A 23,898-nucleotide genomic window follows, 5' to 3' on the forward strand; every position below is an offset into this window, starting at 1 on the left:
CCATGACTTTCTCAATGAAAGGCACTAGCACTAACCACTAACCATTGTGCCTGGTACACTGACTTTCTTTCGTGATTTTGGACGACATGCTGTAGTATGACACTTTTTCATATTTTGGACGACATATAGTATGACTTTTTTTTTTTCACATTTCCCTTTCAAAATTTCCAAAAGAGAAAATTTCCCATTCAAAATTTCCCCCAAAAAAGGGAAAAGGGAAATCAACGCTTTCTATAGTATGACTTTTTTATGAATTGACAAGCACGTGTCCAGCGGGAATCGAACCAATGACCTTCTCAATGAAAGGCACTAGCACTAACCACTAACCATTGTGCCTGGTACAGTGACTTTCTTTCGTGATTTTGGACGACATGCTATAGTATGACACTTTTTCATATTTCGGACATATAGTATGACTTTTTTTTTTTCACATTTCTTTTCAAAATTTCCAAAAACGGGAACATTTCCCTTTCAAAATTTCCAAAAGAGAAAATTTCCCATTCAAAATTTCCCCCCAAAAAAGGGAAAAGGGAAATCATCGCTTTCTATAGTATGACTTTTTTATGAATTGACAAGCACGTGTCCAGCGGGAATCGAACCAATGACCTTCTCAATGAAAGGCACCAGCACTCACCAACCAGACCACTGTGCATGGGACGCAGTGACTGTGACGACACGCTACAGTATGACTTTTTTTTTTTTTTTAATCATAATTCGGATGACACGCTACAGTATGACTTTTTTTTTTTTTTTTATCATAATTCGGATGACACGCTACAGTATGACTTTTTTTTATCATAATAATTCGGACGATATGCGTATGCATGACGTATGACTGTTTGTCGTATGCTGCTTAACATTGATTGAAGAAACCGGGTACACCTTACTGAAGATAAAGTTCACTGAAGAAAAGCTACACCACCAAATATAGTGACTTCACCCGTGGCTCCTCCATAAAAGCCCCCCCCCCCCCCCGAGCGTCAAGTCAATTCTCTGTACACACAGCTGCACATTCAGGAGCGAATAACTTCATCCAAAGAATAATGCTGCCATCAAGTGGTTCAGTCTGCATTCACCTAACTCAGACCTGCAGAGGAAAAATCTAAACATACTGATAACCTTTGTTTTTGTTTATGTTAAATTGTGGGTGCGATCATGACAATAACAACAACTTACGACGATGGTATCATTTAAGTGTATATTTAAAGATGGCTGAACAGAACAACGCAAAAAAAAAATGTAAACTTCGAAGGTGAGCAGACACAAGTGGGGAGGGATTGCATCAAACATAAAACGGCGCTGAGGAAAAGACGGCACAAGTAAGGAACTGTTCTGCCGTTCCCGATTAAAAAAAAAGAAAAAAAAAAGAAGAAAGATCACAAAATGAACAACACAAGAGGGGAAAACAAACTGTACATCACATTAAGGCTTAGTCTGAACTCTGTCCTCTCCTGACAAAATGAGAAATCAAAGGGCGCGACACAGTTTTAGGCGTTGTGTAAGGAAATAACAATGTGGCATCGTGTCAAGAGGTCTGAAGCCTGAAATGTAGACACACAATTTCAGAGAAGATCAAAAGCAAAAGAGAACAAAGTGATTCAGACACTTTTTCAGAACGTGTAAAGAAAAAATAAACAGTTGATACTAATCAAAAGTCACCCTGCGTGAGATGTGACAAAACAAGTAGAGCCGTATGATGTGTTAAGTCTTTTGATGTGTCACTTAGTTGATAACAAATACAAAAAAAAAAAAAAAAAAAAAGTTACTGAAAGCGTGCTCGTACAGAAACTCCTTTAGTTTTGAGACGTGGCGTCTGAACGACCCAAACACAAGGAGAACAGTGCAGTGCCCACACAAATGAGAAGACAAAAAGGTTACCGCTCAGTAGAGCTCTGTCCCGACTGCACACTGCGTAGCAGAGCTGAAAGTCTGAAATCTATATTCATTCTTCAAACCATTTTAACATCTAATAATTGAAGTCTAACATTTAATAATGTATCTGCTGGTTTTCTTCATCTTCTAAAAGTATTAAATTCAAAATATTTGATTTTTTTTTTGTTGTTGTTGTTTGTTTTGTTTTTGGAGCTGTGGCATGTAGCTATAACAACTTTGTCTTGTGAAAATTGGGATTAACATTTTTTTGTTAATTATTTTCAAACATTTTATTATCCATCTGATGTATTTAGCAATGCAAATAACTAGCCTATGTGCACTGTGTGTAATCCGTAGTTTTCCTCCGAGGCCATTTTTAACAAAGCCCACTGTGTCAATATGTACACTGAACAGAGACAATTATTAGGGAGCATCATGGGAAATGTAGTCTCCAGAGTTTTTGCAACTGGACTTGACAATCGGCCGACATCGCCCTCGAATCGGCAAAACTTTTTTGGACAGTTCGCCGGCACGTTTTAGAACGACGGCCCCGCCGATCAATTTGAGAAAAACAAACTAAACCGGACGTAAACGAATCCTCGATTGATTTAATCTGTTCATTAATAATCAGTTTGTTGTTCGAGTCGTCTTTGAAGCAGAAACGGCAAATATTTTACTTTTTTTCCCAGCTATTCACGTGTAGAATATTCACTTCAATTTTGTATTTTGTTGCGCGTCTCGGGGGAAATTAAACGCTTAAAGACGTTAAAAAAAAAAAAAAAAAAAAAAAAAAAAAAAAAAAAAAGGATCTGTAACGGGGTATTTGTTTTTGGAGTTTGACATTTTACAGGCAAAACTGAGATTATTTGCATTCGGAGTTAACCGTTTGTAGCAGCCCCTAATGCTCGCTGACATCTTTAGAGCAGCCGTTGAGACGCGCGCGCTTTGCAGCAGGCCGAGTACGCGGTGTGGCGTCGGGACACGGGCTCCAGAGTACATTAAAAGACATTTGTTAAGTCTTTCCGTTGGTCTCGCTGATCCGTCTGAAGTTACAAGGTACGGAGACGGGGAGTACGCTTACGGTCTCTCGCCTCTCCCGACCATGCTGAGCATGTCGTTTCTACTTTCGGTGCCTGGATACTAACGACCTCCTCCCGCCCCGCCGCCCGTCACAGCTCACCCGTCCAGTTCCAGACATTCTGAAAATTTCCAATTTCCCTCCGCCTCAGTCTGGTGGAAGCGGCCGACCCGCCGCGCTGAAAAAGACTGAGGCGCTGCTACCCAAAGCGATAAAGTAGACAAATCACAAATTAAAATTAGGTGACGGTGACGAGCGGATGAGGCACTAGGCTTTGCGCACTTGAACTAGAGAGCGCCCCCTGCAGGAAGGGCGGCCTAATTTATTAGCACTACTTTTTACACACAGTTGCTTGCTTCCGTCTTTAAAACCATAGCAGCAGAAATGTACAATCTATGCAATTCGTGGGGAAAAAAAAAGAGGGGGTGGTGGGTGTGTGTAGAAATTCACATTCAGATTCATTCTTCCGACAAAAATCTCAAGCCCCTCTGTACAAGAATTATTGCATTCACTGTTCTACTTGCTGTCATACCAAAAAAAAAAAACAATCACAAAGAAATTAAGAGAAAATCAAAAAACTGCATATTAAAATGTCACCACAACAATCCAATATATTATCATCCTTTTAGAGATTTTCTTTACATAATATATTTACATATTAGGCCAATTTCTTTCCTACAGAATCTGCTGAAAAATAAGGGTCAGGGAGCCAGGCAGACATAAAGGAGATGACGATGATGATGATGATGATGATAAAAAGGTTAATATTACAGATGGACTGTGCCTAGACGGTGACGTTCCTCCATACCGCATACTGTCGCTCTGTACACGTGTCAGGAACAAAGTCCTTAGCTTTCACTCGTGCGCTTCCTCACTCTCGGTAATGAGTTCACATGTGCCGTGGAGCAAGGTCGATGGGTCTTTGGTGCAAATGTCCCTCGTCTTCTCTCGTTTCCTTTTCACCCGATCCCCGTTCCGATAAGCAGTTAATTAACACACTACAAAAATGAATCGACGCCGAGCCAAGTAGAGCAGCCCTATCCCTTGCCACACATTCAAGTACAAAGTAAAAAAAACAAAACAAAAAAAATTAATGAAAAAAAAAAAAAAACAAAAAAAAAAAACGAGACAAACGTCTTCAGGATAAAACGGACAACAATTCTGGAGCGAGCCAGATATGACACTTCCTCGACACATGAGGACGCTCTAACGAGAAGCGCTCAAGACCAAGTGCCGGGTGAACGGCCCCCTGTGTTCTTCTTCATTGGTTGTTAGAGGTTTCTTCGCCTGCGTTTGTTTGTTTTTCCTAGAGTTCATCATCAACATTACTTTTTTTGGAGTTTCTTGCCCTTCTTGAGGACAAGTTTGTTCTTGATGTGTCCTCGCTTCCTCTTGGCGGTCTGGTTAGAAAGAAAGAAAGAAAGAAAGAAAGGAAAAAAAAAAAAAAAATCATATGACAAACTATTTCCGTTGCTCAAAAACAATCTTCTTCCAACCTTGACAGGATATAACGGTTTTTTTTTTCTAGGAGACGTTTTTGAGAAAGTTTCTTAGGTAACGTCCCAGAAAAAAAAAAAAAAAAAAAAAAAAAAAAGCAGCGGGGACGTTATGGGATCATCTCTAAAAGAAAACATGGCGGGATTGTTCCCGAGGAAAACGTCCCCCTCCCCCAAAACTGCAACTATAAAAGCAAGGGTATAGAAATCTTTCTAAAATTGTAAGTCCAAATAAATAATCTACTCTCTACAGTGCAACATAAAAAAAATAAATAAAAAAAAACCATGTCTTTAAATCAGCAGGATATTTCCTGGTACCTTTTTGGAGGTGTACTTCTGTTTGGGCGCAGCACTGCGAAGCTTGTGGTCCAGCGGCTCTCTGTTGTCCAGGTTCTTCACCTTGTAGATCCTGACCAGCCAGTGCTCGGAAGTGAACGCCTCCTCCAGGTGCTTGAACTTGATGTCCTTGTTGCCGATCTCTGCGTTGCGCGTCCGGTCGAAGCCCGGCGGCGTCCTGAAGTCCAGCTGGGAGAAGGGCGAGGTTGTTATTTGACCGATTTTTCGAGCAGCTCACGACAGTTTGAAATTTGGGGGGGGGGGGGGGGGGGGGGGGGGGGGGGGGGGGGTTAAAAAAAAAATAATTATCCACCGGTATATTTGATGTTCTAATCATCGGGGGATGCCGATAGGTGTATTCTGTTACCTTTGTAATTTTGAGTTAACTGTACCGAGTGGTTTCGAAAATGGAATTTCCCAAAACATTAAAACAACGTCTTTTTAAATAATCCTGAAATAAAAAGGGTAAAAACTTCACAACATGAAACTCTTCCACTTAAGACGCAAGTCGAACTTCAGTTTGAATCCGTCTCTGCCCAAAGGACTTCTGCTAATTTAAACATTGGCGCCTCGCAGATAAAGACGAAAACAAAACATTTAAACACAATTAAAGATTAACAGTAAGTTTAATAGCACTTTGATTACACCGCGGTGCCCTTTAGCAACAATTAAATTACGTTCTGTACGAGCCAGGGACAACCTCTTGTCCCCCGTTACTCCGCTCTAAAAGCCATTGATTACCCATCCTTCAGACTCTGCTGCTGCTTCAAGTGTCCTCATATTCGTCACCTCTATTCTCGGAGCTACCGTCTCCGTCTACCTTCCATCGAGTGGGGGTTTTTCCCCCTCCGATTTCTTTTCCACTCTCGCGCTCGCTTTGTGCGCCGCGCTCTCATCGGCAGCGCCCGCCCGTCCTCTCTGCTCTCGGGCTGCTTCGGAGGACAAAGTCTATGAAATACTTCCTTATTATCAGCCACAAAAGTCAAGTCTTTTGGTGTGTATTTATTAGCTTATTAGCTGAAAGGAAACAAACGAGCCGTTATCAAGTCCACGGGTCGACTCTTTTCACCATGAAGTCTGTTCTACAAACTACATCTCCCGCAGCGTGGCTCACCCCACTCTACCGATCACTTTCCCCGTCACGTCTCGTTTCCATAAACTGAATCTGCTCTCCCTTCTCCAACTCTCTCTCTTTTTTTTTTGTTCCTTCAACCTCCTTCCCTCCGCCGTGTCCTCCCGTCTCCTTCCGTCCCTCCGTCCCTTTACCCAGAAACAGCGCCGCGAGCTACGCGGAGCGTCGGCCGTCTCTCCGCGGGTGCCGTCTTGCGTTGGTTCTCCCATCTGCGTCTGAGCTGTTGGCCGCGACGCGTCTACAGCAGGGGGATGGAAGCGCCTGGCGAGCAGGATCTCCCCCCCTCCCGTCTCTCCTCTGCTGCCTGCCAGAAGTGGCCGTGACACGTTTCAAAGCTTCCTCCAAACCTTCCCATTTCCTCCTGCCGCCTTTTCCCCTTTAGCGCCCGCTCTCCGAACTTCAGGAGCTCTCCCCGAGGCGCCTCCTTACAACCCCTGCCTGCCTGCCTGCCTGTCAGCCACCTCTGCTTTTGAGACGACGGAGTAGCAAGAAGTTTTACACCTTTTGGTGGTGGCAGCTGCTCGTTATTCTCTGGCGGAGCTGCGAACCGCATAAAATACAGTAGGAGTACTTTTTCACGTCTCCTGTGATGGCAGCTGCTTGCTACTTTCTGATCTTGACACGAGGTTGAAGTCGGTATTTGCACCCATACGGTGGAACAGAACCACCGCAAAAAAAAAAACAGGAAAAATCCCTCAACAGAGAGCTGCTCTCCAGCCTTGAGCTGTCCCGACACAGGTGAACAAAACGATTAAAGACATGTCGGGAAGAGGAGGTTGGTTTTTTTTTTTTGTGCGTGTGTGGAGATGTTACAGTTGGATTTTCTCTCCTCACCTGCATTTCGCCAAATCGATAATAGGACATCTTGTACATGAGGCAGTTGAGCAGAGTTGGTGAACCGGCCTTGTCCACTCTGAACTCTCCCTGGGGAGTGAAGTAGTCACTCTCCTGCGGACGACACGGAGGGAAGTAGGAGGAAAATGACTTCCAGGAAATAAACAAGATGGTTAAAAGCATTGAGAAACACCAACAAAGAGAACTGAGTAATAGGAGCTGACTGAGGAGAAACATCAAAAAGCCTGTTCGGGATTATTGATCTGCAACAGGACCCAAACATGACAGGAACCGGGGCCATTTTCAGAACATTTGATGAGTTCAAATCCTTTGGTAACTATGGTAACACCTGCGCACAAAAGCACAGGGATTTTCCCCTGACACATCAGCGAGTGAAAATGAGTTTGAAACAGACATGTGAGGAGCGCAACTCCTATTTTTGAGTATTTTGGCAGTTTGTCATTAAATAGTTATACACTCCGTTTCCACCTGGTTGTCAGTATTTATCAAATTAAGCCGACATGCCGTCTCGACTAATTATGCAGTTATTTCTTTCCGAGCTCGCTGTGACAGTCTTTATACAGAGGAGCCTCTGTTGCCGAGTCTGCTCACATTTATAAAAGCAGCGGGTCAAAATATTTGCAATACCTCTCGGCGGAAGGCAAAACGGTCTCAACAAAAAATACAAAATGATAACCTTCATGAAGGTAGGATTTATGCAGAGCTGTTGAATGTATTTTACCAAAGCGTGTCAAATAAACGGGCAATTGAGTGTCCTGCAGTCCGTCACCAGAATTCGATTTTTCCATGTGGGTCCATGTAACAGTAATGGTGCAGGATAACATCACAAAACTGTCCAATAAATGAGTCATCTATCTGTCCAAGAGACTCGAGTGGAAACCAACTGGATCAGAGCTAAAAGAGCAACGATGTACACTGATCAGACAAAACATGGAAACCACTGGCAGCTGAAGCATAAAGGAGAAAACAACAGCCCGGCAAAAAAAAAGCCTCCCTGCATAAGGATTTTACTGCTCAGATTTGATTTGATTTAATAACAGAGGTGATGATTTATTTAATCAAACGGTCCCTTTTGGAGACTGTAATTTGTGGTGCTGATGAGTCATACTGAGAGGTATTTGTAATATTTTGTCAACCCAATTCATTTAAATAGGAGGTACACGCTCCACCTCGTTTATCTGCGGCCGTTTTTTTTTTCTGCCGTTATTGGCCTATTGGTAAATGAGCACCAAAGATCCGGCTCCGATGTTTCGCTTTTTCCTTGTTTTGAAGCCAGTGAGCCAAACAGCAACAGTGAAATTGACCTAAAGTCAGCTACCAAGCAGCATCGACAAGCTGCTCTACGTTGAAAATTCTGATCTGACAGAACAATTCCACACAGATCCAATAACATGGAAGCTTCTTGCTTAAAAAAAGAAAGAAAAAAGAAAAAAAGAAAAGCTGCTCAAAGTGCCTTCAAGTCATGATTGACAGACCGAGTCAATACATCTCAGGCTTCATCATCTGAGCAACAAATAAGTAGGAGGATCTTTCCGCAGCGTCGCTGGGATGTGAAAGAGTGCACGTCTTAAAAGAGGAAACTTTGTTTTCGCTGCTGTTTAAGTGCCCGCTACGTTACTTCCTGGAGAAAACAGCTGCTCCGCATACAGGTAGTCTCACACTCACCCTGATGTCCTTGGGATGCTCTCCTTCAGCTATCCTCACCATCCACAGAAATTTGTTTATGTCGTCTCCTGAGTAGCCGATTACACCTCCGAAGATGATCAGCACGTAGTCCACATCCAGTGACCTCATTATTTTGTAGGCTGCGGTTTCATTGGAAGACATGGCCTTCCCCACCTAAAAAAACAGTGATGAAAAGTCGGACTTTAATTGAGGTTTTCCATTTTTTTTCCACAAGTCACGACGCTTCAATACAGCGGTGGCAAAAAAAAAAAAAAAAAAGGGGGCAATCATTAAACAGATCCATCATGCATTCTCTGTAATTACATTTCCTGTGGACAGATGCTGAAGAGAAAACGGGGAGCAGGTAGGAAGCGAGAGAGAAGAAAGCTGGAGGGCTTTAACAGACTTAACTGAGAGACAAAAACATACACCTACAATTGGCAGCAGCGAGAGAGAGAAAAAAAAAATCAAATCCACAGAATCTGACTGCAATTAACTGAAATCCCCATACAGTGTAAATTCAATGGGAAAAGTTTAAGCAAACAAGATTATCTGGCTTGTTGGAAGGAGCAGTTTATACAATGTGGCAATTACATAAAATAAATGCACTAATCATCCAGTGGCTGGAGGAAGAAATCATTTCTCTGTTAATGCCTCCTTAGTGCGTCCTTGATCGAAACCGGACCAGAGCAAAGACGGGAAGACAAGAACCAAACTAAAAGGCCTTACCAGCGCTATGTGACTGTTGTTCCATGTGTTGTTATCTACTAGCGTGGTCCTGTTGGCCATGCCGGCTATTTGGTAACCGTAGTCCCACCACGACATGACCCGCACGTGCTCGTCCGTGTTCTGCCTCAACCAGTAGTAGGCCTCCCTGAAGTCATCCAGGATGTTACGTGTCCTAATGAGGAAAATAAGGTTGACAGGTAATCGTGTTGACGGGCATATGGCTGCCGGAGGCTATTAATATTTCAGCTTGAGACTTTGAATCAGAAGTGCAACAACAGCTGAAAATAGAGCATCCACGCATAATGAACCGGGGGTTGCGAAACACCCCGCACTTTAAACGGCCGTGCCCTAAATTTACCTCGAGCCGAGGACGCAGACATAAAGCCGGGCGAGGAGCCATTAGCTGTTGGTATGGTAATGACTTTACGTCTGTGTGCCGGTGCACACGTGTGAGAGAAAAGAGCCGAGTGACAGCAGTGCTGCTCCTACTGCCAAGGCTAAAACCATTGTCTGAGAACTCCCGTACGAGCATTTATATATGTATGAGAACTTGCATCGACCATTTAGCCCGGACCTTCGATATTTCTTCCCTGACGCTATAAAAGAGTAATTATGTCTGTAAAGAATCTCAGAGAGGAAAAAAAAAAAAAAAAAACATATCGTTAATAGCGTATAATAATATTGTTGTGAATTCAGAGAGGCTCCACGGGGTGTTTTGCGTGACCTAGAAAAACTACGTTCAGGTTCAATATTTCCACAAACATGTTATAAAATATAAATGCGCCAGCTCAACCCTGCTGCTCTGTGCGTGCCCGCGTGCATGCGCATGTGTTTTAGCTTGCATTGCGAGGTGGAGGATTCATGAACCATTCCAGCGGCCGTCACTCGGCCTTTGCGGTTACGTCACGTCCCTCCGTGCAGCGTGCGAGCGTGTGTGTGTGTGTGGAGCTCTCACCCGTCGTGGTTGTACGACGCCAGCACCACGCTGGGGCTGGAGTAGGCGTTGCTGGTGACCCAGGTGCAGTGGACAGCGAACATCATCAGCAGCATCAACATGAGCATGGTGACGATGGACTTGATGTTTGGACCCAGACCCTCCTCGGCCTTCTCCTGCTCAGACACATGCTTGCGCACCTTGCCGGCCTGCAGGGGGGGACAAACACTATTATGACGGGCGGCAAAGTCTGAAGCTTTCCAGAACTATGAATTATTGAGTGAAATCAATTATTAATTGAACTAATCGAGGGAAGTATTTCGGCGCATCCTCAATTTTTTTTTTTTTTTTTTTTTTTTTTGGAGTGAGAACTGCGAGATGAATCCTGTGATGAGTTCATATTATTTTACAGCAGCAGAACATTTTCTGCTGAGGAGGAACTTTGCAGAATATTAACACCTCCAGTTACTTCCTCTTCACTGCTGGCTGTAAGTCAGCAAAGACAGATATAGATGAACATATCTGATTTCACATAGCTGTTAAATACTGGATTTCTGCCAATATGGATATGTTCAAACTTTTCAAACTCCTTCCCGTTCGTCTGACTCATAAATAGAAGTACTGTGCATCATACGATTGGAATTAACTGCAACACAAAGTGAAGCTTTTAAAAATACTTGTGACCTTTTTAAAATAAGGCACCTCTTGGCGTCTATATTAATTGGGTTTTCTTTATAAACATTGCAGAGATGCTTACATTGAAGGTATTATAATGATCCTATAATTGTTTAATCTCTCAATCAGCATGCATTTCTGAACTTGAGACTTGCAACATATTGGTAATTTTCCAAGCATTGATTTGTTTTAAGAGTTCCTTGAGCTGAAATTTCATTTTAAAAACAGTTGGGAGCAGCACGTAATGAAATTGCGAGGTGGAATTGACAAAAGCAACACGTTTTACTCGGCAATGAACACGCCGCTTTGCTCCAAATTCAACAAAGTGAGATGGCTCAAATTATGGCAACGGCATCAAGCAGTTGCAGCTGAATCACAGTTGAAGTCACAGTTTATCCAAAGTGGTGGGGAGTGAGGAGGGAAGCTGACAAATCTACAACCGACAAATCCAAACCTCAAAAGGTGCAATAAAAGTGTTTGACAGTAACATAGAAAAACAACTCTGACACTTTTTGGATTTTCATGTTTTTTTCATGTGACTACATACTGGGCAGTTAAAATTTAAGTATCATGGCAACAGCACAATGACTGATCTTTTTCTTTGTTTGTTGTTTTTTGTCAGGGATCTTATTACTACTGCAGTAAACTTTCAACGGCTATTGCAGCCCGTCTTGACCTTGTCATAGAGATTCCCGGAATTCCTCTTGTCGTCCTCATCGCTGCTGTCTTCCGCCGGAGGTTTCTCCCTCTTCGTGTCGTCTCCCATGTAATGCTCAAAGACGCTGGAGAACGCCACCGCTGACAGCATGCACACCACCGGAGTCAGCGTGAGCATCAGACGCACCATCACACCGGCGAAATAGACTGCGCTGATGGCGTACAGAGCCACTGGAGGCGCAGGAGAAAAAGAAGGTGTTGGGTGAGAGGCGGACGAGGGAGGGACAACAAAGAAAATTGAGGTCAGCCGAGGAGAAAGACGGTGAGGGACGTAAAGCAGAGGCAGGAAATGAGTCGGCGGGAGACAACGACATGAAAATGAGAAATTGAGCTGTTAAAGTAACACGGCATAATCAGTCCACGTTAGCGCTGCAGAACTCAAACCCGAAATGGAGACGGCGCTGGCTGCTCGTCGTCCTTGAAAAGTGCAAACGCGGCTCAACAGGTGCTTCGCTAATCAATAGCTGTAATTGGCTAATTAAGTCTGAGGCAGAAACACACTGCTGAAGGACCGTGTTTCTAACACTCAAAGCCGCTCTGCCCTTGATCCTGCCCGTCTTACTCTGTGAGCATAAAAGTTCTGCGCAAGTTGTTTTGTAGCTCGATGTGATTCATTGTCTTTCTTTGAAAGCTGAGAGCACGTCACACTATAGGAGACAGAGGAGATACTCCACTGATGTGGCTGTATCTTCTGAGGCCCATTTATTTTCTCCATAGACAACGTCAGGTGACTGACAGCTGGAGCCTCTTCAACTCCCCTGGTTCAATTATAAGGCCTGAAGATTTTTAACATTAGGCCTTAGAATATCCTTGGTTATTCAATAAGAGGTTTTTGTCACCATGACATTGGGGGGGGATTCAATGCCTGCGTGTAAAATAACCCCAACTCGAAAGAAAAAAGTTAGGTTAGGTAGTTACTTTATTAATCCCCAAGGGGATTTTTTTTTTTTTTTAAAGTAACTACCTAACCTAACCTAATTTTTTTTTCTAATTAAGATAAATAAAACATTTTCAGGAGACAGCACTAGTAAATATTCTTTAAAAGATATCCTACCAAACACGCGCTCATCATTGATGTTCTTGATGCAGAACCACAGGCCTGCTGGGAAGGTGCAGACCAGGATGTGGAGGTCAAAGAAGAAGGACACCCACGTGGTCGGCTGGTGCTCTGAAACCGATGCTATGATGGGGATGTGGATCTTAGCGTAGCTGTGGAGAGAGGGAGGGTGATGGGAGGAGGACAGAATTGGGGAGGAGGGAGAGACAGGATGTAATTCATGTTGAGTTGAGCGCTTTGGGAATGTGGAGACAAATTATACAATAGATCCTCCTGATTATCTCGTGAATTATGTGGAAAAAAGATAATTTAGCTCCCCCACATGCTTATGGTAAAATATGAACAAATTTAGAACAGCTGATGAGTAATGTTTTTTTTTGTTTTTTTTTGCTGTTAGTTTCTGATGTGCGTTTCCACTTCATTCATTGCGGGCTTTTACGCAGCAGTTCCTAGACAATACTAAATAGTTTTCTCTCCAGTGTTTTGCGATTACAGCTGGGAAAGAGAAAACACACAGCGCATTAAGGAATTAGTATCAGCCTCCAAAGGAAAGAGGAGAAAAAAACAAAACAAAAAAACATCCCATACTGCTTCAGTCAGCAAACCGGGTGGAGGGCATTGATTGGGTGTGCTGAAATAGCTAACACGTTGCAGTGCACTTGGAGAACACAGGGTGCCTGGTGCTATTTGGAAGTAAGACAGTAAGACAGTTCAACAGCGCCTGTGCTGCACCAGTTCTCCCCCCTCTACCCCACCGCCCCCTCTGTGGGATGTTGCAAGAGGGGGAGTACATACACATGCACTCGATTGAACAAGTGTTCCATCGACAGAGGGGGTGTGAAGGTCAGCAGAGCTTACCCGGTGTCCCAGAGAGAGTAGAAACGACCACTCCACGGAGCGATGTATCCTAGACACAGAGAAGACAATCAATAAAGGAATGCTTGTCTTTTAATGCTTTCACTTTCAGTCTTGGAATGCAGCGAGAGCTGGTGGGTGTGCGGGCCTGTTTGTGACATCGTGTTAATGAAGATGAACAAGGTGCACATTGTTAGCCACAGGGAAGTATGTTAAAGCACTTTTTAAATCATTTAGTTTGGATGTTCATCGTTACAAGAACATGCAATTATTTATGTGGCAAACTCAACCCAACTGTGCAGCTCTGAATAAGTAAAACAGAAAAATAATACTATCTGACCTACAGGTCAGAAAAAAAAAAAAAAAAAAAAGCGCAGCAGAGACTGCCTGAGGACAACAAAGTGGATGTGTAGAGTACACTGTTAGTACTCAATGTGTGAGGAGAAAAAGAAGTATAGTACATATAATGTGGTCAGGCAAATTTCTGATCATTGGCTTCTCTCTTCAACAATGAATATCAATGACTAAACAAATAACAAAAAGATAACGTTGGTGCAAACCAGACGTAGTGGACATTTATTTTGAGTTTAAAGGCATCATGGGGAGGTTTTGACCACTAGGGGCGTTATGGAGTAATGGTTTTATGATTCCACCTAACTTCTAACTTGAACAGAAAATCTTAAACGATCCTTCATGGCAAAAAACTGACTGAGAAAGTAAACTTGGTCTGTAGCTCAGTGACGAACATGCTCATAGCTGAACGTTCTGTCGACTGTAGTTAAAAAAAAAACTAAAAAAAAGCCTTGCTGGCAGATGTGTCAATGCTGCAAATGTATTCTGTTAATGCTACTTAATTACAGGAATTGACTTGTTTATAAATGTAACTGAAACCATTTAAGCTGCAAATGAGACTGCACAGGGCATTTTATGTGTGCATACAAATGTCTTATTTTGGTGAGGCTTTGATCTGGAATAATTTCAGCTCTGAACTGTTGCCTGGGGGCTCTCAGCCACACACACACACACACACACACACACACACAAGTGCGTAGACAAAACAAACAAAACCCTAACCCCCATATTTTACGCTGTGATGTGCTTGCCCCAACATATAGCTGTATCTTATGTCCTTTATTGCTCTTTAAAATAAATCATAACTAAAGCATTCAGTTATAATAATGTCACAATCAAATATACAGTATGTTTAAAAAAATATAGCACTATTTAAATAAGTTACAATAGACCAAAGCAGGTGAGAAAAACAAAAAAGCGGCCAAAATGGGATGGAGATATTTTGAGAGGTGATTTATGGGATGACACTGATTTAACCAATCAATACTTGGCCCCGTGTTAAAGACACTGAGGAAACCCACCCGGCTACTCTGTTGCAGAGATGAAAAGGTCTGGCAGACCGGAGTGAGACATGCACAGTCTAACGGCAAAACTGGCAAACCACCAAACAGTCACTGACTCCCACTGCTCCGTTCAGATGGCTGACAGATCACAACGTTTACCACATGAAGCCAGTATCCTCGAGAGACTTCTGGGTCCGCATGAGCGGCCAATTAGTTCTAAAGCAGGCAGGCAACCAATCTAAGGATGCCAAAATGACTGTAGATGTAACGTGCCACCATCTCTCTGCACTGGGCAAAGTTCTGGCTGCAGTGTTCACATAATCTGGAGTGGCAGAATGTTGGGAGTTTTGCTTCAGGCGAGTAAATCATTTGCGGCCACATAATTAAATCAATTATAAGTTGATAAATATTATACTCATTACATTCTGCAGAAAAAGGTGGACATGTGATACCTGAGGGGATGTCAGCTTTCTCCTTACAGTCGAGTCTATATGCTGAGTCTGAGGACATACACCACTAAAACGAGTTTAAAAAAAAAAAAAGTCCTCTGATGTGGGTTTTTGTCCACCGAATTCCCCACATCTTAAATGTTTTCAGAACAAGAAGGTGAAGCGACGTGTATTCTTTCAATAAGCGAAGAGGCTGAATTTGTCCTCTAAAACATTCAGCAGGAGACAAACAAAAATCAATAAACAGCAAGGAGGCAACACTGGAAGCTGGTCTGAAACCTTGAACCCTGCACTGTGGCCACAAACTCGGGCTGAAAGTAATAGGAAAAAAAAAACATGAATAAGGACAGAGTTCAACCAGCTGGCTGCAAGCATTTGGGTTCAACAGGGCCACGCACAAACAACGAAACAATATAGAAGTTCACTTGGTAGTGTGCAATCCTCCACCAACGCTCGACAGCTCTCCAGCATGCAAAGTTGCTGCATCTGTATCAGTTCATATTTGCTTATCATTCGTCTTCCAGGTTGAATATTCTGACAATTCTGATTAGCAGCCCACTGGGGAGGCCTGGAGGGCACACTGTCAGGGGATAGCGTACAAGCACACTGAAACTTTTGGCTGAAAAAAGAAAACAAAATTGAAAATGGCTGAAATCCCAGATCTGGATTACCATCAAAATGTAGTCAACTGATCTTTGCACAAAGGGTTCGTTGTTCACCACATCTCAGCCAAATTCCGGGAGATTTAAAAAAAAAAAAAAAAAAAAATTAATAATAATTTTTTTTTTTTACATATCGTGCGACTACACAAAGAAACACGAGAGTGAAAACCCTGCCATCAACTACGTTATTAATTAAATACAACAATTCGAAAGCGATTCTAGATTACAAAGTGATCAGGCTGCATCCAAATTTGCCGTGTCCTGTAACAGCACCTACATTTACCATTTTTACTGTCTACAATTTACTTGCGCAACAGCACAACATGCAGGAAGGTTTTACGTGGTGTGTTGACATTAACAAAAATATTCTGGCTGCATTTGAAGGACTTAATTGGTACATTTGAGCAGACATACATCTGCTGTAACAATCGATGAGTTCATACGTCAAGTTTCTGAAAACTTAACACCTCGGCTTACATAGAAACATTTATTCTATATTTTCTATGCAGTCATTGGTGATGATGAGAAAATAATGCACACAAGCTAGGAAAACCATAATAAGACCGGTAAGACAGCATCAATAGGTGTTATAAATGCAATACATTTAGTAGTAGAGCATTCATTAATACAGGATTGCAATTTCTTTTCAATTTCAAATGGCTGTTTGTTTGTTTTCAGTAATATGTAGGTAGACTAATGAGAAGTCGCCCTATTTGCCGAATCACCATATTGACTGACGACAACCGCTTACAACAACGGCCACAACTAACAATTAGTTTTTTTTCAAAATTAATCTGTTGAGAATGTATTCCAATTATTGTGGTTATAAATTGTCAGAAAATTGTCTGACACAATTTCCAGGAACAAAAGCGGACGTCTCAATGTGGTTGTTTTTGTCATACTTTCAAAACCGTCGACTAAAAGCGAAGCAGAAATGTAAAAATGTCGCATTTCAGCCTAACAATTGTGCTAATTGAGCACTTTTCTGTTGCAAGACAGTCCAACGAATGACGTGGTCTACATTTGAACAGAAAGCAATACGTGTGTCTGGACATACAGACCTGTGTACGTGAGATAGATGACTGTGAGGAAGACCACACAGGCGGCGAGGGAGACTCCGAGGAAGAAAAGCGTCTGGAACTCCTGTCTGGTCAGCCTGTCCTTTAGGTACTGCAGGAACGCGTAGGCTTGGAGAAGTGCAAACACACCTGAGAGAAAGACACAGACAGAAGTAAAAGAATGAGCAAACATACAAAGGAAAGTCACGCTGAATATTTGAGGAGGCCCCGATTGATGTTGCCTCCTGCGGGGTACAAAGCGGCTTTACGTGGTTAAGAGGCAGTGTCGTCATGTTGGCAGAATTCTTTGGCGGTTCGCGCAGATGTGAAAGACAAATGCTGCAGGACAATATATTTCAAATGTGAGGCAGCTCGTGTAAATAAGCCCTTCTTCTTTCCCCTTGCCTCATCGTTCTTTTACAGCCCCTTCGGTCACGCTTCTTCCCTCCATACCTTTCCTCTGTCACTTTCTCTGAGCTGTTTTCTCCAACGTGTCTCTTTGTTTGTTTGGCGAATTCAATATGAAAATTGAAGAGAGAGAGAGGGAGACGGAGAGACCTGGTTTCTCCCTTTTTCGTCACCTACCATCCTTTGACAATACCCGTGTGAAATCTCCCTTCTCCTCCGCAAACCCGGAGCAGGTCTCACCCATTTCCGAGGTTAAGCCCCAGCCTGTCTCCGGAAGAGCCACCACGGTGCTAACATGCTTGTCACTCTATGCCACTCTGCTTTCCAGCCTCAGGGGCTGACATCTCAGCGGTACTGACAGGTCCGTGGCTGCTTGGCTCTCTTCCTGTATCCCACTGTGCTCCATGAGTGCTAGCACCAGATGTTCTGAGCAGCTGCTACGCAGGCGACATAAAAAAAAACACACTTGCTCTTTGAGAGAGTGGGGAGCCAAAAACAGAGCAGAGCGCGAGAGGCAGGGGATGATTTCTGGTGGTGCATTCTTCAAAGCCTCTCATAATGCTGTTTGTGTTGCAGACACCCAGGAAAACAGGGACACTTCAGTATACACCTGCTGCAGCGTTAAGCGAATTCTCCAAAAAAGGCTCTGCTCGCCTTCCTAATGCTGCCAACAACCTTAAATGAATGCAAGAATCATGCACATACATACGCGCCCATCCGTGCTGTCAGGCAGCAGATGGGCCCACTCTGGAGAGGCGAAACTCAACAAGCTTTAATAAACTACCCACAAGCCAAAACCAAAAGTACTCAAAGTGCTAAACCCATAGGGGGCGCATGTGAAGCTGCCGACTTATTTCTGTTTAGTAAATGTATTCTGGATCAGAGTTCTCCTGCAGAGACAGCGTGACTAACACCGTCAGCACAAGCGGATTCAATTCCCCAACGTTAAAGCCAACCAGTCTTAAAGCGTGTGCATCCACTGGCGGGAGCTTTGGGTGTCAAGCATGTATGTAGATTTACACCTTTAGTAGATGAACAACCAGAGACAGCCTTAGCCGTTAACACCTCTACCTGCGTTTAGAGGAACACATTTATTGTGAGGGTCAGCGCAGGCAATATATCAGTACAATATCAATGTTGAGATATGAGACTAGATATCGTCTTGGGAGTTTGGATGTCGTAACATCGAGATATGGCATTAGTGTTGTCTTTTCCGAGCTTTAAAGGCTGCGTTTCAGTAGTGATGACATTTTCTCTATTTAACAGACTGTTCTAGCTCTTTTATTAATTGCCTTTACCTCTTAATTATTACATCCACATTACTGACAATTGTGTATTGAAATTTGCTCATTGTGCAGATATTTTGTAAAAGCATTAATAGTAATCCCTACAATACTGTTGCAATATCAATATAAAGGTGTTTGTTTAAAGATATCGGGATATATGAAGTTGTCCACATTGCCTTTACCTAGTTGGGAGGTAGAAATCCAAAACTCTGAAATTGAATTTTCTGCATTGCATCACTGTGTCCTTGTGCAAAACCAAGACAGTCGGTTCGATTCACTTATGTAACTTGTAAAAAAGAACGTTCCACGTAGCGTTAATATACAACCGCTTCACTGTAATTCAAAGCACGTATAATAGAAGAGGTCTGTGTTTCAGCGGAGACAAATGTAACAATAAACCTGCGTTAGATGGTTTTTGGCCAGGTGACAAAGGAACATTAAATTTGTTCATCAATACAGACATCTTGCTAAGAGCAGCTTAAAGCACAAACTACTGCCTGTTGCTGCTTCAGGGAAAATAAAAAGAAATATGTTGATGATTTTATTTAATTGACACAAAACTTGGCACCTCAGGCAACGACATTTTCCAAGAACTGCTGCTTTGATTTTCAGATGGTGTCATATTCATCATCAGTCCCCTCTGCAGGTGGAAGGGGTGGGACTTACCGGCAGCAGCCATGTGCTCGCTGGTCCTGATTGGCTGGAAGCCGACGAAAGGGATCTGCATCGACAGTACGAGCCCCACAATGTAGAAAGTGCTGTAAGCTGTAAAGAGAGTGAGAGAGAGATAGAGGGAGAAAAAGAAAAAGAAAAAACGGGAAGGAAAAATGGAAAGAAGGGGTAGATGGGATAAGACATCAAACAATCAAAATCAACTGCAGCACGAAGGAAAAAGCTTTTTCTTCTTCGCGTGCACTCCAAGTTTGGGTCCCACTAAGGGAAATCAACCTCAATAGAGGTATTTAAAGTCTATTGATTTTCACTGTCATACCGCAGAGGGAGTAAATACAAAATACCTAATCTAATGTCATTTATGGCGAAAAGGGAAGCTGGCTCGACACAGTGTGGCAGGGAGGCCTGGAGTGAGATGACAGTGCTGCGAACAGTGCAACTCCCACCTTTATAGCTCGGGGGAACTGATTCACAGACGCACCAGCTTAATTAAGATTTCATACTCTTCCTGAAGAGTGTGCTTCGTTTTTTGAAGTAGTTGTGACCGCCCTCAGCAATTTTCATTTTTCACACATCTGCTATTGATTCAAGACAGAGAGAAATGAATTGTGAGGGAACATAGACTGCGAGGCATTTTTATTAAACCGGGATTTTCTTTTATTATTTTTTTAATTTTTTTTGTCTGTTCCTTCGTTGTGACTGAGAGACACCTGGCACCGAAAAGAACTGGGATATGAAGTGTGTGTGTGTGTGTGTGTGTGTGTGTGTGTGTGTGTGTGTGTGTGTGTGTGTGTGTGGGAGGGGGGAGGGGGGGCTAGAAATTGAGCAGGTCTGAATACGTCTTCAAATTTCTCCATCTTCAATTTGCTACATGGAGGTGCATGAGGTTGATGGATGATGCTCAGGCTGCAGAGCTCCTCATCGAACAGCCCCGCTTCATCAAGTAGAATTTCATTGTTGAAGAACCGTTTGGAGATAGAGCAGAGGTAGGTCAAAGCCCTCTCACTGTGAAGAGGGCATAATTCATTTTCAAAGCTCTCAAAAACTATGCTTTGCAGTTACAGCAAGTACAACATATAATCATGCATAAATGATACTTGACACGGTAGCATTTATCTTGACCATAACAGGAGTGCCTGCTGCGAGCTCACGGCTCACTGCCAACGGATGGCGGTGGATGGTGGAGGGTCTGAAGGACGGAGCTGGAGTTCTTTGAGCCAGCAGATAGTGCGCTGGAGCTGCTACGTGCTCCGTGAAAAGTGGGATGTTCTGTGGGATAACAAGCCTAGCCTCTTCACCAGAGCTCTGCCTCTGCTAGTCACAAAAAATAAATAAATAAAGAGGATGAGGAAGCAGGTGGTTACATTTACTGTTAAGTGGTGTGTGGGTGTGTGGATGTCTGCACTGCTGATGATGGAAGGCTTGCGGTCCTGAGAGATGAGCACACGCGTGACTGGGCATTTGAGCTCGTTTCGAGGTTAAATGCTTGCGCGACGACGTCGGGAGACGCTGAGGAAGGAGTAGAATATGATCTGATTATTGCATAATTTTTTTTTTTATTCTAATGAGAGAGGATCTGAAAACACCATCAGTCTCCACCAAACAATGCATTTAAAAAGGCACGAGTATCTTGCCCAAAATGAGTCGCGCACCACACCTAGCCTGCCCAGACTTAAGATTCACTGCACCAGTATATGGGTGTGGGTACGCTCCATATGGAATTGTTTGCAGTCGTTCTGTCGTACTGGGCGTCGACCTCAGATTCATTTGAACCATTCCGCCTACTCGTCAGATTTGGCTAAATCACAGACGGTGCTTGACGCGCCTACAGAACGGGAGCGTGCAAAGCGTTGCAGGTGCTTTAGGACAGGTGTATTGCTGCATGAGGGGGAATCTTTGAAAAGGATGCCAGCCAGATTTAAATCGGGTACAGTTTTTGGTTGTTATAGGTACGACTTTTCGATCGCACCGTGTATCAAGTCACACAGTGGAAGTTATTGTCTGGTTTATTTGTGTGTTTTGTGCTGGTGTTTGAGTGGGTGCACCTTACCGATATAGACTCTTCTGCTGTAGCGTTGCATCAGCAGCAGCACAAACACATGCAGAGGAATCAGGTTGATAATAAACACATAACCGCCCCATGCGGACACCTAGAACAAACACACATACACAAACACAGGTCAGGTAACATACTGTGGACATTGAAAGGAACAATTGATCCGTTATTCTTCATTTTGTTTTTCCTGATTCGGGTAAGTAAGGTAACCCTGCTGAGTGGAAGCTTTCCAGCTGAAACGCTGTAAATTCGCTTTGCAGCCAAGATGTCAGGTTCATCTCGGTGGGGGAGGCTAATCGAAACCAAGTCCAGTTGAGACACAAAGTTGAGTAATGAACAGCAACAATATGTACAATTTATTTGGCCATTAAAACCCAAACAGGAAAGACTTTTGTTGTTCATTTTTAGAGGCCTGTGTGGGAATGCAGATGGACTCGCAGATTAAAGATTCAGCTCCAATTGCATCTTTTTGTGCAATTTCAAGTTACTGTCACCTGTGCTTTAAATGCTGTTTGTAGCCCACCACTTCTACGGTGATCGATCACCGCAGTCAATTCTTAAGTCCAAGCCGAATACACCGAATACGTGCAGTGAAATCAAGTCGTTAAGACATTACTAGTAATTTAACCACTTTACCTTCAAATCCTTCTCCCCGGCTCATTAAAACTGCAGCCATACACACTACAACAGGAGTTAGCAATTATTCTGATTATCAATTAGTCTGCCGGTTGTCAAATAATCAACTAATTGCTTTGTCTATAAAGTGCCAAACATCAATAAAAAAATTGCCTTAACAGTTTCTCTGAGCCCAAGGTAATATTTTTAAATGTCTTTTTTTCCCCCAACCAACCACAAATCAGCCCACACATCGCGAACAGTTTTATTCAACAGATCTTACTTCCTCTTCACTGTTACACAAACACACAGCCATAAAAAATAATGACATATATATCGAATCTATAAAAACTAGCCAATCATACTTTACATGTTAGACGTAAAATGTGAGATGCACCAATAACTTTAAAAGCTCCACTGAAATTAGAACCCAACCGTTTTCGAGCTCTGCCAAGTATCACGGGGATGAATGTGAGGGCAATAAAATGACTCCACAAAAACATCACTGACAAGTTTGCAATTGCCTGTACTTATCTACAGCAAAGGGCAAATGGAAATGGTGAGAGCACTCGAGACACAGACAGACCAGGTTGGAGACGAGGGGAAAGACTGAGAGGAAGCAGGATGTTCGGCGAGAGACGGAGGACAAGAAGAATTGAGCTAGAATGTGAAACCTAGAAAGAGTCAGCAGAGGGGGAGAGTGAATTAAACAGGAGAGGGAATCACAATCACGCAAATTGTTTGATGCTTTATTCACAACAGCTTGTCAGAAAGAGCCCCATTGCACCTGCTATGTACAATGAAAAGAGCATTCATTACACTTTCGCAATCACGGGGAAAAACTAGCACGTCATGTCTAATTGATAAAAAAAACAAAAAACAACCTTAATATCCCACATAGAGGCAGAGAGAGAGAAAAAAAGAAATTCCAAATAAGTTCCTTGCTAGTGCAATTATCTTTTGGTAGTCATTTGCATCTCTTCTCTCAGATGGTGACAGCCAATTAGTATCGTGTGAACCGTAACTTGAATGAATACCAGAGACGTATTCAATTTAAGTCTCATTTTCAGCGTTGACTCAGGGATGGCTGATCAAGTCTCTGCTGCTGACTGTCAGGGAACTAATTGAAAACAAAATACTGGAAACACAGTGACAGAGGCTACCGGCTGCACAACTTGACTAAATACACCGTGTCTGCTATGTTAATTTTTGCAAGCATGCATGATATAATCAGGGAAACGGAGGATGCACAGCAGGAGGATGGGGAAGTGTGGAGGAGTGATTCATCCAAATTCCCCCACCACATTCTGCAAAACTAACTGCAATGGACTAAAACCAAATATACAAAAAAAATAAAAAAATAAAAATCTACAACACAGATTCTAATCAGCTACTTAAAACTGCTCTCTCCTCAACACTGAAAAGACAGCAGTGTAATTCAAAAGACATGTGGCAGAAGTCATTTGATACGGAAAAGATGGATTCACAAACACTTTACAAACCACAACAGTTTTTCTCGGGGTAAACCTAATAAAAGCGGCTATTTAAAATATTGATCCCTTTGAGTTAGACTCCCTGACATTAGTGAGGTGCATTATTGACTCAGAGTGTCAAAGTTAAACAATACTTTTTTCGAAGGCTTGTTTTTCCCCTTTGGATACAAAAGAGAGTGAAGCTCGATGTCATGTCAGTGGGATGGAAAATAGAGATTGGATAAATTCCCATGTCAATATTTGCAAGTGTGCTGGTAACCAAATAACACAAAACAGAGCTTGCATGCAGTTCAAATAAGCAGTATAATGTACACACTAAATGAATAGCTGCCTATTGCTGTGTATAAGATAGTTTATGTACCAGATCAAGGCTTTACAGCAGGATTTAACACCAACATGGAGCCATTTATTGACTTTGGGTTTGATTGTCATTTAGTGTTATT

The 23,898-nt window shown here is 42.7% G+C and overlaps 1 protein-coding gene across 1 annotated transcript in view; it reads right to left on the reverse strand.

Moving 5' to 3' along the window:
* Positions 1–1,184: 1,184 nt before the first annotated feature.
* LOC138214289 (dolichyl-diphosphooligosaccharide--protein glycosyltransferase subunit STT3B) overlaps positions 1,185–23,898 on the reverse strand; it is a 73,788-nt gene continuing 51,074 nt past the window's right edge. Inside the window, exons 5-16 of the mRNA XM_069175771.1 lie at positions 21,342–21,441; positions 19,286–19,384; positions 16,929–17,075; positions 13,405–13,453; positions 12,544–12,698; positions 11,449–11,660; positions 10,119–10,306; positions 9,164–9,335; positions 8,435–8,608; positions 6,749–6,862; positions 4,765–4,971; positions 1,185–4,350 (exon numbers count right to left, since the gene is read on the reverse strand). Coding sequence (XP_069031872.1) covers positions 4,276–4,350; positions 4,765–4,971; positions 6,749–6,862; positions 8,435–8,608; positions 9,164–9,335; positions 10,119–10,306; positions 11,449–11,660; positions 12,544–12,698; positions 13,405–13,453; positions 16,929–17,075; positions 19,286–19,384; positions 21,342–21,441 — 1,692 coding nt within the window. The 3' untranslated portion in view covers positions 1,185–4,275. The remainder of the gene's footprint in view (positions 4,351–4,764; positions 4,972–6,748; positions 6,863–8,434; positions 8,609–9,163; positions 9,336–10,118; positions 10,307–11,448; positions 11,661–12,543; positions 12,699–13,404; positions 13,454–16,928; positions 17,076–19,285; positions 19,385–21,341; positions 21,442–23,898) is intronic.

This window comes from Embiotoca jacksoni, unplaced genomic scaffold (genome assembly GCF_022577435.1).
Source record: "Embiotoca jacksoni isolate LCO1_2020_lvr unplaced genomic scaffold, fEmbJac1.0.p SCAF_7, whole genome shotgun sequence".
NCBI lineage: Eukaryota > Metazoa > Chordata > Actinopteri > Embiotocidae > Embiotoca > Embiotoca jacksoni.